Genomic DNA, 18,367 nt, shown 5'->3' with positions numbered 1-18,367 from the left:
ATTAGGGTATTTTTTAAGTCTTCAGTCCCATACCCCATTTTCCCCTTTGTAATTTATAGAGCGATATATTGCAGAAACAACATGCATGCATTCCCTGATTTGCAGAAGGGTTCCATTCCTGAAAACCTTTTGTAAATAGATCTTTGTAAATTGGATAAAATTTCCCCAGACTCCCATTATTAAAACTGATATACATTCTTTTAAAAAACAAAGAAAAAATTTCCCTAAAACATATTATAATGCTACAAAACATGTTTTTAATAAAAAAATGCTGTCCATAATGATTATAAGCCTTTAATAAACATAATAAGTGAAATTCATGCAATATAGTAATAATATTTTACTTACAAGAAATCATAGGGCTTGAAACCTGTGTGAGACTCCGCCAAGATACATGTTATTAATTTGGTAGTGATGCACCAGCAGTAAGTTTGCTGCACTGTACATTACAGTATTGTACTGTAAGTACGTTTTAAGATGTTTTGCTTTCACTCGATTTGATTTTGGATGAGGTTTTATTTGAAGAAGAAATGCTAAACTTAATCCATTTGCATTTTAATCCTTCCACTGATGTCAGATCAAAGTCTGAGATACAGTATTAAACACATCAGCATTGCCACAGTCAAAATATCTTGAGTCAGCATCTTGCCATTTCTTCGCTTAACGATCCTGTTGGCCTTGATAACTAAAACACCTCATGTGTAAATTTTTAGCATAGTTAACATCTCTTAATATAGTAGAGTAGTGTATGTTGTTTTTAGTTTGTCTTTATAAATTTACCAGGTTCTGTATGGGAAGCCCTGAGATGCTTGTGCCAGCACCTCAGCATCTTCGAGTGCTGTGGAAATTTTTTTTTTTTTTTACATTTATTGAAGCCTAGGGCAATTTTCTTCTTCTTAACTTTAGATTTTTGTTGATCTGATTTTTGTTAATCAGGAACACCCAGTGTATATATACAGGCAGGATATGAGACTTGTACTATAAAGAGGAGGAAGAAGACAGCAATTGTTAAAAACTTTTACAAATATTTTAATAACTTATTGGCTATTTCTAGCTTCTTTTAGTAATTTTTTTCCAAATGCTTTATTCCTCTGCTCTAGTTTCATTTCATTTCCTTTTTTCCTTTCTTAGAATGGATCATATCTGGTCCTATCAGGCTATGGGAAGATGAGAACTTGACACAGATAGAGAACTGTACTTTCTCCTCCATATCTGGTCCGATCAGGCTATGGGAAGATGAGAACTTGACACAGATAGAGAACTGTACTTTCTCCTCCATATCCGGTCCTATCAGGCTGGGAAGACAGAAATGACACAGATAGTGAACTGTACTTTTTCCTCCCCTCAAAACCTTCGTGGCTCAGTGTGAGGAGACTTGTATGATTTTTTTTTCTACTACTACTACTTTGTATTCAGACATGAGGTGTTTATGAGGTTCTAACTTCAGTAAACATATTCCCCTCAACAATTGTGGCATTAGGAGGTCAACTTGATAGACAACCACTGTCTCTCACTTGTAAAGGTGCTTGGGGCTCTTGGAGGAGAAGTTTTGTCACTCACTGTACAATCATGTGCACATCCCTATGTAGCCCAAAAAGGATTTCATGTGCTATTTTTTTTCCTATAGTTGAATTTACTCTCCTACATTTATAACCAAAATTAGGATATTCTATTTCTTATAATGTGTGATTTATTTTTTTCTATTATGGTACTGTACCTGCAAATTACATGTACTGTATTACATAGTAAAATCATTGAGCAGAATTACAGTACTGTATATACATATGATTCATGTTGCTGTGTTCTTTGTGCTTCTACAGTAGAAAATTGATTTATATCCAATGCCCATAATGTATAATGTTTCCCTGCAGTAACTTCAGAAACAAGAATCACTGATGAAATTAATTTTGTTCGCAGATTTTCTCCAGATATAGCCAGTAAACGTGGCCTCACAGCAGCAGAAATGGCAGCAGTTGAAGCGATTCATCGGGCTGTAGAATTCAATCCACATGTTCCAAAGGTGATTATTTAGACTTAAAAGAAGTTCATTTTAAATGTACATTACTGTAACCTAATGACTCAACAAAACAGTTTGTTTATAAGTTATGCAGAATTGGTAGATGAGAAATTGTTGATAATGTACTAGTGTAATATTTAGAAGGTGTATAGGACATTGAATTGAAAGAAAGTGAAAACTTGATAATGAACAAAGACAAATGAGAGTCTGAGGGGTAAGACATGTTGGGCACAGTTTTGTCAGCTATACTTTTGTATTAATAAGTCAAATTGCAGAAAGACCGAATTATTTTACACGTGCTTTAAATGTTTTGGTTGAGTAATAAAGGTTAGTTTGCTCTGTACAGTATATTCTAATGCAGCTAATACTCTTAATTATTCATCATTCTGCATTAACCAGTTTTCAGAGAAGAAACTTTGAAGATTGGTGTAAATAAATAACAGCAATGTGCCATTTGTTGTACAAAATTTCACACGATACGACACAGTATAAGTTAACTGAAATTTAGTAATGGAGGCTTACTTCCTCCTCACCCCTCCTATGAAAATTGCCATTCTCCTATAAACTGCTAGATACTTAGCTGTGTTTCGCAGGAAACGGTTATGAATCTGTGTTGCCATTTTACCGAGGCTCAGCCAGTGTTTAGTCATATCTACGTTGAATTGTCTCTCGTGGTAATATAATCATAGCAATACTGAGTTGATTTCTTCTCGTACATCTTGTTGTGATGGTGGGGTAAGCAGCTCTAGCTTCCCAATTCAAGCAACAGCACTCTGTCGAAATGCCTGCCAAAAATGACTTCACTGTGACACATTGTCATGCAAATTAAGTTTATACATTACTTTGACTACTTCAATGTTACATGAAATTAATACTGTAGTTAAAATACAATTTAATATAATATTAGTTTATTCATATAAACTATTTCAACAGGATTAAAGTGATTTATGAGAAAGTTAACTTGTCCCAAACCAGTTAAATCATTGGATGGCCATCTACTCTCATCAGACTAATTATTTTTTACAGTAATAAACCAACACCACTATTTATGTTATTATATTGTACAACTGAATCATGGATTATACAAATTATTCTTAGAAATCCATAACATACCCCTGACAACAAGCTTATTCAATATTGAATACTGAAATTCTGTACAGAAACCCACCATCTGAATATTCGAAGGTGCTTTAGGGCTCTGCGGGGCAAATTGCTATGAGGTTTATTTACAATTTAATAATGTTCTGTGGAATTAAACAAAATAATTTCCACACCATTTGTAAAGTTTTATAATAAAATTTAAATTCTTAATGAGGAGACTATAATTTGATTTACATTTTATTTTGTCACAGTATCTTCTGGAGATGAAGCCCCTCATTCTCCCACCAGAACATATTCTTAAACGAGGGGACTCAGAAGCTATTGCATATGCTTTTTTTCACCTCCCACATTGGAAAAGGGTGAGTACAGTATACATTGTTGCGAAGGCTAAATAAAAATTTGTAGGTGCTTCTGGTTCTCTGACCACCCATCTTTTCTCTGTTACTACAATATGAACTGATCATATTGTATTGTTCATTCTTCAGGAATTTTCATGTAAAATATTTTCATGTGATGGAATAAACTGATGTGGCTGTAGTTATTGTATCTGCTACCAGGAATTAGAATATATATTGGTAAACATGTATGTATTTTGTATTTATTTTTTAGTTTATGCCCATTTCCTTTAATTGCTCCTGAAATATTTTAGTTGTGTTAACATTATTACCTGATCTACTCCTCCAAAACACTCACTCATAGCCCTTTCATTAGTTACGGAATATTTCTGAGGACAGCAAAAATGTACAAGCTATGCTTGAATGAGGGAAGAATTCCAGAAGAATGGCAATGGACATGCTGAACCCCTTCAGTGCAAACATACCACCTACGGAACATTCTACCTCCAACTGTTGACATGCAGACATGCCATATATGGAATGGAAACCTGTTATGTGTTAGAAATGTTGCACTGAGGGTACACTGCAGCCCCAAAATATAAAAAAATTGTTTTAGCATGCTACATTTTCTCATTCCAACATTACTTCCATCATTTCAAAACACTTTTTAACAAATTCTAGCACACCTTGAGTTTGAACAATAGCTTCCGGGATTGCAGTTGTTCGGACTCAAGGTGTGTGATGGTGCAATAGAACTTGGGATGTTGTGAATTGTGCATGGTAGCAGAGATTCGATTGTGCTGCCATCTTTTGAGGACGGGGAGACTTTAGGTTTTCATTGTATTCATTTGATATTAAACCTTAAAAAACATATTTGATGAAACACATTTAAATAATTTAATGGCTCTCTTATACATGAAATCCTAAAAGCTTATTTAATTTTTTTTTTACAATAAAGGTAACAACCTCAAGTTTTTTATTTTTTATTTACGTATCATTTCACTACTTACCAGCTTACTAACCATTTGAGCAGTTGGTCTGTTTTTTGTTTTATATATATATATATATATATATATATATATATATATATAAAACTTGCCACAGAAAGTTGTGACAGTATGAGTTGTGAACTGTTGTAATAGCCTGCTAGAGAATGTTGTGACGGCACCGAGTGTGAACTGTTTTGAGATCAGACTTGACCACCATTGGTGCGTGTTGTGGTACTATTTAGAGCTCATACATGCCCAGCACTTGCCAACAGTTTGTAAAAGAGAAATGACCAATCACCCAACCAGCTAGTGGGCTGACCAGTGGTGAAGAGTGTTAATTTAGAAGTTAAGGGTGTACTGTACTTGGGGACCATAGTACAAAGGATTAATTCATTATTGAATTTATTTGGTTTTTAAATCCCAGTCACAAGTTAGGGGCTGGGGATCTGGATTTTCAGTTCTTAAATTTGTTAACTATACAGTATTGAGTTATTTGATTGTAATTTGGTTATGGATTGGGATTTGAGGATCAATCCTCTTTTATTTTTTCACAGGTGGAAGGGGCACTGAACCTCCTTCACTGCACCTGGGAGGGTACATTCCGAATCATTCCATATCCTCTTGAAAAAGGTCACCTTTTCTACCCCTACCCAACGTGTACAGAGTGTGCTGACCGGGAGCTTTTACCATGTAAGTCTTTTCATTTCTTGAATTTTAATGTACTGTACAGTCTCAATAAAAAATATTTTTTTCTATCTTACTTTTCACCCACACATCATGTAAATTTGACTATGATTTGCAAGGGTGATATTATATATAGTCTTGTGGGATACGGTAGTTATAAAATACAGGGATAAATTGAAAAGTACTTGGTAATAACTCAAGTAACCTAAGTGGTACTGTTTATAGATTGCAGAATATACAGACAGCTGGTGTGCAAGGCAATGTTGTGCAAGCAAAACAACCTTATCTGCAACCACATTTATCCCTCGCTGCCGGTTGTTGCAAGTTACATATCTAATAGCTTGATAAGTCTTAGACCCTCCCACTGGCTTGTTTTGGATAAAGCCTACAAATGTTCATAAAAAAGCTTGTTATTTATTATGCAGCTTTATTAAACCAAAATGTCCAAACCCAGTTTTGTACGGGTAGAACAAAATACTGATAAAAGTTACTTGAGTAAAAATATTGTGACTTGGGAAGAAAGTTATTTAAGAGTACAAGTAACCTTATTTAGAGCTAGTTGAGTATAAAGTACCATATTTTAAAATACTTAAGAACAGAAAGTAAAAACTAACTCTTGAATATAATAAAGTACTTATGTTTATAGATGAAATATAACCAAATACAGAGTATTGATCAGTTGTGCACATTTACAGAGTTATGAAAAAGATTGACAGAATTTTACATGGTTCATTTTGTTTATTCATACACTGGGAACACTATTGGTGAAAGTTCATTTTAGGTTTCAAAGTTCCTGATACAAGTAGTAGCACACTAAACAAATATTAATAAACTACTGAAACTAGAAGTGGTGTGTTCAGGAAAGAGAACATGGTTATGAAATGTTTTAGGCATTAATTTCATGCATTATACTGTATTATAAGTGTATAAGCTGATAGTAATATTTATTTCAGGACTATAATGTATTTTGTTTTATTCTTCAGCGTTGAATATTTATTAGAATTGATAAAAAATTTTCTTTTTCTTTTACAGCGTTCCATGAAGTGTCAGTGTACCCAAAGAAGGAGTTACCATTCTTCATTGTGTTCACAGCTGGGCTCTGTTCATTCACTGCTCTCCTTGCACTTCTCACCCACCAGTATCCTGAACCCATGGGGGCCCTGGCCAAGACGGTCAGTTATCAAGAGTACAGGTAGTTCTGCTATAACGCGATAGTTGTGTTCTTGTAAAACATCGTGTTATAGAAATTCGCGTAATAGAAATAACAGGGCTTATGGAGAAAATAGGGTTAGGTGCAGATTACTCCAAATCGAAAAAAAAATTCGTAGTTAGCCTAACACAAAGGATAGCAGTCTAAATAAATGTTACATTCATATCTAATAATGAAATCATACAGCAAATGTTACACTTTACCTTGAAAAAATATGAATATAACTTGATGGGGGAGAAGGTTGATGTTGAGGAGTCATGAAACATCAAGCTTTTCTTCAAGTGTTATAGCCTTTCTTTTACGATCACCAAAGGAAATGCGATCACCAGAACGCTTCTTTTCCATAGTCACAAAATTGGAGAAACAGTAATCAGAATTCACTGAGGACGCTTAAAAACTTCACACGTGTTTCAAACGGAACGTGTGGAGTAAACAGAGCACGCGGGTCTAAAACGCTATGTATTTTGTTTTTCTCTCTTATTTAAAATTTTACAATTTACATATACTGTACAGGTATACTGTATACATAAATATTACATAAATTATTTCTGCAATTGTTCACAAACAAAACACCTAAATCAATTGAACATGTGATGTCGAACGTGAATTGTAAACACTGCATAACCCCGTGCCAAGCCACAACACTGTACAGTACACTTTAAATGCTACGTATTTAGTTTTTCTCTTTTATTTAAATTTTTACAATTTACATACAGTATATATATATGTAAATTGTAATTTACATATTATTCATATTATGCTACAGCGCCCACAAAACATGAGAAACGTTTGAGTCCCCCAGTAGAGATGTCCGTTCTCTATCCACTTCAGGATGTCTTAGTCCTCCGTTTTCTTTTTGTGTACTCGCTCAGGGACTCAAGTATTTCTGTATATAACACAGGATGATAAGGGAATTTTAAATTATGAGTGAATGAATTTATTATACAGTGATCAATTAACATAATTTTGATGTGTTTAAGTAGTATTCAGGCGCCTTCAGCCTAGTAATGTTACGACATTCGTATCACTCACTCTAAACCACGAATTTCATCCATACAGAGAGAGAGAGAGAGGCCAAGCACTCTGTTTACATCACCCACACATAAATATTACATACTGTATATCTCGGCCTATTTTATAATCGCAGTCATGTACTGAATATTCTATGTAAAAAATATAAATTTTAAATGAATTATTTATAGTGTGGTCGACTTCCTACACAAAGACGGGCTATAAATAGCCTTCTTATCTCCTCTCCATCTATTACCCTCTGTTCTCAGAGAGACGGTCTTGGTAAATAACTTTTGTTTGTTTATTTTCATTGTTTGTGTAATTTATCATGTTGTATCAAAGTAATATTACTAAAATTTGTGTATAGGTAGTAGGCAGCTACCAAACAGGGAGATACTACCGCTCGGGAAGATATTGGAAGCATAATGCACAGTATTGTCTAATGGTAGCCTACTTCCATATGGCATCACGAAAATTGTGACCAAGTCTTAGGTTGCTGATCTATTTTTCTGCCTCATTTACACACAATTGCAGAGTTTCAATTGTTTCTCTTCCTTTGACAACACAACATACATACAATATAATTTTTCTCACCTTTGATCTTTTTTCCTTTTTGCATTTATTTATGGTTGGTTATTTAAAATAAGGCCAATTCACTTAAAGTATTGGCATCAAATTTTACCGGCTGGTGTACACTAGTGACTCACTTAAGCGTCAGTTATTTAACTGGAACTAATGTCAGTGTGAGTAAAATATTTCCATTTACTTGAAATAGATTTGCCGATTTATTTGTTTATTTATTTATTTATAATATACTGTAATATATTAAACACACTGCAAGTATTTTCTTTAATTATATACTTGTTTCGCAAAAAAGGGAGGCTACCATTATACCTGGTAGGTGAAGTTGACCAGACATTTATGGTGATCATTAAGGACCAAACTCCGAATCCATGACGTGACTTCTGTTCATCATTTATATCCTAAATTTACCACTGTCGGTAGTTTCAAGAATTAACGCAGTCATTTACTGAATATTCTTTGTAAAAAAATAAATTTTAAATTAATTATTTATAGGAGATAAGTATTATCATCCGTAAATATACAGATATGCATTACTGACCACCTCCAAACACAAGGACGGCTAAAAATAGCCACAGGCGGTCACAGTCAAGGTCACTTTCCCTTTCTTGTCACTGGCAAATGGGGGGGGGGTGGTGATGATAGCAGCTGTGTTTATTACCGGGGTATATTGTTCTTTTACGGTATGTTAGACAGGTTTATAGTACATTTTTATTATTTTAATATACAGTACCGGTAATCTTCATTTTAATCCAGCTTCCCAAACGTAAGTTTCATTATAAAATAATAAGTGGTAGGACCTTGAGTGGTTTACGATGTTTCCATCACCACTCTTGACACGCTAAACCGCAATATTTAAGAGGTAAGAATTTTATATCTGGTGCCTAAGACGACCCCCTAACTTTGGGCTAATTTTTTTATGGTTCAAATTCCTTCTTATAGGCCGAGATATACGGTAAATTATTTCTGCAATTGTTCACAAGCAAAACACATAAATCAATAGAACATGTGATGCCGAACGTGAACTGTAAACACTGCATAACCCCGCGCCAAGCCACAACAACCGTTCGAGTGGAATCGCGTTAGAGCAAACGCATTCGCGTTTTACAAATATTGTTCCTCTATTCATCAATCGCGTTAGAGCCAATTCGCGTTGTCAAAACACGCGTTATAGCAGAACTCCCTGTACTCCCTTTCCTAGAAAATTGCTATTTTTTAAATTTATTACCTTCATTCTTTCCAGTGAAAATGTGTTTTTTTTTTAATTTTTGCCACTTATCAACATACTTGAAAAGAAACTGAAGTTGGAGTAGAATCCACACATGTGGAATTTATGTTGCAATTCCAGGAATTTTATACCAATATTTTATCTGTGGGGTATTTCGATTAGCCAACATGTGAATTGGTATACATGTACAGTACTGTATCACAATAGTCACTTCTAGCAGAGAATCGAGTTTTGTGTGTTTCTTAATGAAGAAAAAATTACTTGAAATCAAGGTTTATAATACATTTTGTAGCATTTTGGATGGTTAATTGTGGGGGGAAGGTCAACACTCTCTGATTTCTTTATTTATTTGGGCAGGGAAAGACTTATGTTGATTTTAGGAAAAGTCAAGGAATTTCAAAAACTAACACCTGTATCTGTGGCAGTGTTCAACATGCACACTATAAAAGACATAAATAGTTTGGGTTGATGTTATGAAAGATGAATCCATGTGCATGTGCAAGTTATGTATGAATCAATAAAGATGTTTTTTTATGAATAACATATAACAATGGATGGTTGTTTGGTGAGGAAGATTTCCACCAGCATGTTTCAGGATATTAAAAGGTGAGGTACACTAAAGGAGTGCTGATATGAAGTTAACTTGTTTCAGTAAATGTTGCTAAGGTAGTGTCATGGAGACATCTCTTGTGTATAAAGATGCAGGAATAAAGTGGCATAGCTCATTTCATTTGAAAAATAATGTAAAATGAATTAGTTCTAATGAAAGTCTTTAGCCCCCACTTTGCTCTAAATATGTTGAGGGTATATTTCGACTTTTTTTTCCAGTTAGGTGTCTATTTGTACAATAATTATGCAAGCCCACACTGATTAGTCTTCAATTAAAATATGACGCCCAATGTACATGAACCTCTGTCCTGCATGGCAACGAACAGTGATATCACGAACATGACTCAATATGATAGGCAATACAGTACACTATAATGAAGAGACCAGGGTATTTCTTGGTTATTTTTCAATGTAATAACAATTCATTAAATATTAAGATACAGCAACCTTAATTATGATAAGACTACAGTACAGTACAATACAATACAGTACAACTCCTTTTATCCAAACTCATTGGAACCAACGATGGTTCAGATACCTGGAAAGTTTGGATACAGTACAGGTACATGGACGTGCCTCAAGAACACGCAATAATTTAACTGATGGTACAATACAAACACCTTAAATGAACAAACAAACACAAATATTAAAGTTATACAGAATATTGTATTTACTTAAATGTGTACAGAAGTTCCACTAAAGATATTGAAATACTGTGGACAGAGATTGTGGGTAATAGTGCAATTTCAGGTACAGTGAGTTCTGCTATAACGCGTGTTTTGACTACGCGAATTGGCTCTTAACGCCATTTATGAATAGAGGAACGATATTTGTATAACGCGAACGCTTGTTTGCTGTAACGCGATCTTTGCTTACTACTTCTCCAATTTTGTGGTATTAACTGTGAATATGGTAAAGAAGAATATCTCCAAGAAGCGTTCTGGTGATCGCATTCCCGGTGATGATCGTAAAAGAAAGGCTATAACACTTGAAGAGAAGCTCGATGTTATCAACCTCAAAATCACCCTTCTCCCCCATCAAGTTATATTCACATTTTTTCAAGGTAAAGTGTTACATTTACTGTATGATTTCATTATTAGATATGATTGTAACATTTATTTAGACTGTGCTAACCTTTGTGTTAGGCTAACTACTAAATTTTTTTCGATTTCGAGTAGTTATCTGCACCTAACCCTATTTTCTCCACCTGTTATTTCTATTATGCGAATTTCTATAACACAATGTTATACAAGAACACAACTACAGTCGGCCCTTAACATATGCGGGGGTTACGTAACAGAGATACCCGTGCATGTTAAAAATCCGCGTATTTTTGCTGCCCTCACAAAATAAAACCTGGGGCCCCCCATGTCCTTATTTACCGTATATACCTGTGTGTAGTTCGAGTTTTTAAGACCAAATTATTTGGCAAAAAATTGCGGGTCGACCTCTAAACGGGTAATAGTTTTGTTAGGTTGAAAAATATTTACCAGTAACTACCAGTAAACAATGGAAACGATGCACCAACGCACCACCAGCTGTGAGTGTCGGTACAGTTGCCAGGGCAGATCTCTTGCGTCATCATAGCAAGCCCAAAGTAGCCAAATCCATGGTATGGTAGCACAGGATGATGTAAAACATAAAGTATTCATTTATTAAAGTTTATTTATAGATACTGGACATAAACTTTTGTTCATTACATTTGAAACATCAATCTTTGTTAATTAAATTTGAATCAAAAGAAAACTATGATACCGTATTTTCATTAAAATATTACATCACAAGTATATTTTACCTGAACTGTGACTGAATGAATATACCGGTACGTATTCTCAGAAATAAATATGGAAATATAATATTTTTGCTGGAATGACGTACATATTACAGTGGAAAGTGGGATAAAATCATGACGAAAACAATGACTTTCGCTTTCTTTCGTTATTCAAAAGATTTTATCGTAATCGCTCCCTCCGCTCCCTCCTCCACCTCCTCACCGTCACTAATGCCGACAACAAACACAAATGTTTTGTGAATAACTGCACCTCCACTTCCTATGTACAGTACTGAACTGTACTGTGCTGTGCATTTTTACAAACAGCTTTTAAAAAGCTATTAAAAAAAAGAGATAAAAATTTCACTTTACTGTACCATACCTATCCTCGGCGACAGGACGGGGGTCATCGGGCTCATCGTCACTCAATTCCATAACAGGTGGTGAAGTGGGGGCGACGGTGGATTCAGCTGCTTCCTCACTGCCGCCAGTGATTGATGGTGTTAAATCTCTCCTTCGGTGATCAAAGAACATGGTGATGGAGAGTTGTCGTCTCTTTCTTTTCATTTCTTCCATGATGTTTTTGTATGGAGCAAAAACGTCATCCATCCCTCGCATGAATTTCAGGGCACGCACCATGGAGGGGTCCATACTATAGGCCTGGTTTTTCAGTGCCTCAATATTCCTGGTCATCTCCCCCAACTTCTCCAACGTTATTTCTTGGTGCTCTTCCTCTTCCTCTTTCCCTTTTGCTTCCTCTTCCTCTTCCGAGTCTACTAACTCCTGTAGATCCTCCTCAGTCAGCTCAGTGTCGTGCTCTTCAATTAGCTCCCTAATCGCGTCCTCTGCCATGTCTTGGAAGCCTTCAGCAGCCACTTTCCTTGACAGTGCCAGGGTCTTTCTGAATATTTTCATTAAAATCCATCAAAATCACTTTCCTTGTCATCGTCTTAAGCACCAAACAGCTCCTCCCAGTCTTCTCCTTGAACAGGGCTAGAGGGTACGTGTTTTTCGAATCGTTTTCAATTAAAAAAATGTTACAGCACATGTATATTTTACCTAAACTGTGCCTGAATGAATATATTCTCAGAAATAAATAGTAGTTTTGCTGAAACGTGATGTATTTCAATGTAAAATAGGATAAAATACATGACGAAAACAAAAGACTTCACCTAACCTTCCAATGTTCAAGAGATGTTACTCGTTTTTTTAATAGTTTTTGGTTAAAATACTGTTATATTACAATGATATTCTATTCATACTGTGCTTGATATGTTACATTCACGGAAATGTAATATTTTTGCTGAAATGACGTACGTATTACAGTGGAAAGTGGGATAAAATCGTGACGAAAACAATGACTTTCGCTTTCTTTCGTTCAAAGATGTTACCGTAATCGCTTTTCGAATGGTTTTCAGTTAAAAAAACTGTTGCATCACAAGTGAATTAGGATATAATATTATTGTAATACAACAGTTTTTTAACTGAAAACCATTCGAAAAGCGATTACGGTAACATCTTTTGAACGAAAGAAAGCGAGTCATTGCTTTCGTCACTTTTCACTGTAATACGTACGTCATTTCAGCAAAATATTACTTTTCCATATTCTCAGAAATAAATAGTAGTTTTGCTGAAACATAATGCATTTTAATGTAAATTAGGTTAAACTTCATGAAAACAAAAGACTTTACCTAACCTTCCGATGTTCAAGATATGTTACTCGTGTTTTTAGTAGTTTTCGGTTAAAATACTCTTATATTAGTGATATTCTATTCATACTGTGCTTGATATAATACATTCACGGAAATGTAATATTTTTGCAACTACAATGCTGATGTCAACACAAGTGTGGTTACAGCGAGACTGACTGAGTGAGGGAGAGCTATGCGTGTGTGTGTGAGGTTGCGGGAGCGGGCGGTGTCCCGTGTTCGGTGCCGCGCGCGATTTGAATGTACTTCATTGTACAGAATATTCCTCCGGCGGGGCAATCCGCGTATTTGCAAATCCGTGTATGCTAAACCTGCGTATGTTAAGGGCCGACTGTATCGCGTTATAGCAGAACTGACTGTAGTTATACGTAATTTCCTTCATGTATATATTACTCTGCTACATGGACACACAATCCTTCATACAGAATGTGCAAAAAATGAAAAAGATAAATACAGTACAGTATCACAAGGTAAAAACAAAAAGGATTATACATTTCTTACTTTTACGTGTGTGGGACTTAACAGATACTATATAGCGGGGAAGGGGAGCAGCGTGGAGGATCTCAGCTTGCTATCTCGTGCATAGTGACAAGATTGCCAAATGGCAAAGCAGTATTTTTCTTTCTTTTATTTGTTTATTTTTTTTTTTATTCCTCACATTTACAGGTAATGTATAGTATACCTGTATATTATTTTATATACAAAGAATAGCTTCTTCCACACCCAAACCATCCTCTGGGCAATGTGACACAGTTCAGATGCTTAGCCTGACAGTCATCGGAGACAGGTACAGCTTCCCACGCGTGGGTGCGTTCAGATACTGTAGTTGGAATAAATTAAAAATTTTACCAAGTCAGACCAAAGGGGACAAAAGTTTAGATACCTGTAAGATTCAGATAATTGAAATTCGGATAAAAGGAATTGTACGTTATAATAATAGTGTATTATCATATTTTTTGATTTTTGTAATGTAAAAATTATTAGTGTGTGTGTGTGTGTAAAAGTATATTTTTTTTAATGTTTCAGCTCCTGAGTTGGTGGTATGTTCCCATCCAATATGTATTAGAAAAGCTAGAAGCTGTATTGCCTTCAAACCTCCTACACCATCTATCACGGATCTGACCTTCATACCTCAGGTACTCTTAGAATTCCAATTTTATAATTTTCAATCCTTTTTGTTCAAGGTGTAGATTATGAAGTGAAAATGAGCTGGAGTGTCTCGTGAAAATTGCTGGGAATTTCTAGTTAATTTCAGCTATTGTAATATCTAATGTTGAACTGCAGTAGTAAAATTACAAATTTACTAAAACAATCTATAAATCTAAATCTAAATTATACTGTATATAAAAATATACATTGGTAACCCTGCATTCATGAGGTACCATGTGTCGATTACTCGGAACATTTTCTGTCTTACCCATAGTAAATAATATGTTTGAAATACAGGGGGCCCCCCAAATTCGCGGATTTTTATTTTGCGGTCCTCTATTATTCGTGGGTGACACTGGTTGTACCCAAGAATGTCTGTGGGTAGTTTTAAAGTTGCCGGCATTTTTGCGGCTGGGATGGGGAGCCATTCGTTCTATAGACAGTACTTTCCTTTATTTATATTGTAAATATGTGTGCGTGTAGACATGCACACACAGTACAAATAAATAATATTGGGAAAATTCTCTCACAAATAATCAGAAACAAATTTATTAAAAATGTGACAGTCTATTCTCAAGTCCGTGCTCTATTAATAAAGTACTGTAATAGAGCACGGACTTGAGGGTAGACTCACATTTTTAATAAATTTGTCTCTGATTATTTGTGAGAGGATTTTCCAATTATTTTTTATTTGTACCCAGTATGTGTTTTGTGTGTGTGTTTGTGTGTGTGTGTGTGTGTGTGTGTGTGTGTGTGTGTCTACACACACACACAAACATATTTACAATACAGGTAAAGGAAATTACTGTCTCTAGAACTAATGGCTCCCTGTCCCAGCCACAAAAATGCCGGCAACTTTAAAACTACCCACAGACATTCTTGGGTACATCCAGGGTGTCATCCGCGAATAACCGAGAACCGAGAAAAATCCGCAAACTTGGGGGGCTCCCTGTACTGTAATGTTTAATAATAGGTAAACCAATTCACATGAATTTACTTCGGTATATACAGTAGTTTACCCTAAGTAATGCATGTGTATTTTTTTGACATAATTAATATGATGTTCGGTTACCAAATGTAGTAGGATCAGTATGCCCCAGAGCCATGCATCCCAACCCACCCGGGACATCACGAGTGGCATGTAGCATTTCGGAAGTCATCAGATCAATCCTGGCAGATACTTTTTTGAAATTTTGCATTTTAAGGCCTCTTAAGACTTGTTTAGTTTAACTAGTTGAGAGAACCAAGTGATGTCTGACCTCCTTTTGAAATTAGGAAAATTTTCAGTTAAAGTAGAGAGAAAGTATAGGAGAAAATCATGTGATACAGTATATCAATTATGTTCAAATTTAATGGTACAGGTATTAAATTTATTTTTCAGTTTAATAGAAGCAGCTGGGAACAGCATTCTTCATCACCGACTTTCGATATCTACACATCCTGCGTCATATATTTTTGTTTAAGTATTTGTCAAAACTAGCTACTGTGAGCGTTGGTTATTGTGATAAAACTACTACCTGCTTCTGAAGCTTTTAGTTTTAATGATGTAAACCTCACGTTCCAGTTGCTTATTTTGTCACACCAGTGTTGTGATTTGCTGTTTAGAGCCATAAATAGTACTTAAATGATGCTTGTGTTGATTTTTTTTTCTATAGGGAGGAAAAACATAAATGGCTCAAACCGGAGATGTTGGTGGCCAATGCACAAAACAATCACATAAATTTATTTTAGGAATACCTGTATTAATAAAATGACAAGGTTTGAATGGAAGTTTATAAATAAAGACTTATTTAGTAGTTTGTGCACCAATACCTCAGTTATTGGGGACCTGCACAACCACTGGGATCAGATAAATCCAGTACATCAGATCATAATATTATGTGTACTTCATGGTTTATATACTGTACCTGTAATCCATGATTTATGAAAAGTTCTGATATTCTGGGTAATCAAGATTTTAAATGAGTAATTTCCAAATTTTTGAGTTACTGGCGTGATATACAAGTGGCCTCAACCAAGATGGAAACATTAAATAGTTGATTTTTTTTTCCAGTTAGTTTTTGAATAAGGAGTCATTTCATTGTCATTGCTGTGTTTGGTATATGCACTGTGTCAAATAATACCAGAACTACTAGGAACAGTGTTCATATTTCAGTGATAAATTTTAATAAAAGAACAGCTTGGAAACATAATATACAGGTACACTGTACACTTTGTGTATTTATGTAGACTTATGTATAGAACACTCCAAGATAGAAATGTGCAAATATTTGTTTAACTGGATTCTGAGTACAAACAAGACTTAAGGATTAAGCAGGGATATTGAGTTTATGTGATGTAATTTATATGCTTTTTTTTCTGATTGTTACTCAACAGTTTGGTAAATATGTTTTTGTTTTAAATTATGAAAGAAGAAGCAAACATGTTAATGATGGTTGCATTGCTTATGTTCTCATTTTATTAAGTTCAGGTACTGTTCCTTTCCCTCTGGCTAAAATGCATGTATGCAAATACCTGTATAACATACTACCTGGTAATTGTAAATGAAGATTTCCACTCACTCTTTATCTAATACTTACTTAAAAAGGTTTGCGAAACTTGAGATTGTATACTTTTGGTGGTATATTTTTTTAAGTTATTTTCATGACAGAATCTTTTTAAACTAATGGTGCCTCAAGATTTATGTTGTCCAATATCTTGTGTATATTACTTAGGTCAGATCCAGATGGCCTGCAGTAATGAATTTCCACTCCTCCATGATTTATGAAGCTTCCAAGATCTGAAGGTTGATATACACTAATATCTTGATTATCTGGGATACAACTAAACAGACTGTTGAATGTCTCAGATATCAGATTCCGGATAGATGACTTAAGATATTGTAATTAATGACATGCTGAATTACATATATAAAATGATGTGATATTAAAGATTTGATGTCTCTGATACTCAATAATCTTGTTTGAGACCCCTCACAAATGAAGTATTGGTGTACATTTTTTTGTGACAATTGTGCATCTTGTACATTAAACTGACAAATTATTTAATGAATTTAGTTTTGCATTATACAGCGTCTCATTACCCTTGGCAACAGAAATTTGTTGGAGTTTCTTTTAGTATGATGATGTAGGTAAGCAGGCAGCATTACACTTTATTTAACCCTTTTGACGCTATGTTCGATAAAAGTCAAAGGAATTTAATGGGTGTATGTGGTTTGTCTAACCAAGTCCTGGTATGAGGTCGACGACCCTGATGGTTGATCTTACACTCTGGACGTGGGAGTGCTTTTTTAAAGGATTGTTTAGTGCTATGCATGTAGTACAACTTGACGGTAATGGTGTATTCTGGGCCAATGTTGTTGAGCACGATTACAGGTATGGTGGAGAAAGCACACATGACTCAGGAACCCAGAAGTAAAGTAATAAGAATAAGCGGGTGAAGCATGAGTGATTTTTTTCGGTTCACACAAAATTTTGGGTTTCATGAATGTGCATGTTGATTTGGGCTCTGATGATATCAGGCCATTATGACTGACCCATCTTCTTGTGCAGGTTATTTAGTTGCAATCATTGGTTTTTGTGCAGTATAGTAAATTAAGAACTAATATTTTTCTAGTGGTTAATATAATTTTGTGGTTTTTTTTAGACCACTATGCTACGTTATGGATATGTGTGCTGAGGAGCTGCTGAGTTAAGGATCTGCTGGGTTGTGTTCTAATGGGAGTGTCAGTGGGCTTAAACTCAGGGAAGTGTGACCCTTGACCTCAGCAACTCCTGAGCTGGTGAGCTCACTTTGGGACCAGGTTCATATTTTTCTATGCTGATGATAGGAGTCTCTAGTGATGAATGATGTGTTGAGTAGTTAATCCAAATGAATTATTGTGCTATTAATAGTGGTGTCTAGCGATGTAAGATATGTTGAGGGATTAATCCAAATGAATTGTTGCCTCTTGTCCAATTAATATATTTTTTA

At 35.0% G+C, this 18,367-nt stretch overlaps 1 protein-coding gene across 8 annotated transcripts in view; it reads left to right on the top strand.

The window, feature by feature from the left end:
- Window positions 1-17,461, top strand: part of LOC121867323 (protein ST7 homolog) — a 62,229-nt gene extending 44,768 nt beyond the window's left edge. For 7 of the 8 annotated variants that reach the window (XM_042367236.1, XM_042367242.1, XM_042367238.1 and 4 more), the window contains 6 exons: window positions 1,918-2,020; window positions 3,370-3,477; window positions 4,997-5,132; window positions 6,159-6,298; window positions 14,273-14,382; window positions 15,777-17,461. In XM_042367236.1, the coding sequence (XP_042223170.1) occupies window positions 1,918-2,020; window positions 3,370-3,477; window positions 4,997-5,132; window positions 6,159-6,298; window positions 14,273-14,368 (583 nt within the window). In that variant the 3' untranslated portion in view covers window positions 14,369-14,382; window positions 15,777-17,461. Of the gene's footprint in view, window positions 1-1,917; window positions 2,021-3,369; window positions 3,478-4,996; window positions 5,133-6,158; window positions 6,319-14,272; window positions 14,383-15,776 lie in introns of all 8 variants that reach the window. The other variant, XR_006089114.1, reaches the window with a different exon arrangement.
- Window positions 17,462-18,367: the final 906 nt, after the last annotated feature.

Source organism: Homarus americanus, unplaced genomic scaffold, assembly GCF_018991925.1.
Source record: "Homarus americanus isolate GMGI-L3 unplaced genomic scaffold, GMGI_Hamer_2.0 scaffold6317, whole genome shotgun sequence".
NCBI lineage: Eukaryota > Metazoa > Arthropoda > Malacostraca > Decapoda > Nephropidae > Homarus > Homarus americanus.
Note: the sequence above shows the minus strand (reverse complement) of the source record. Positions and strands in the feature narration are given on the sequence as shown.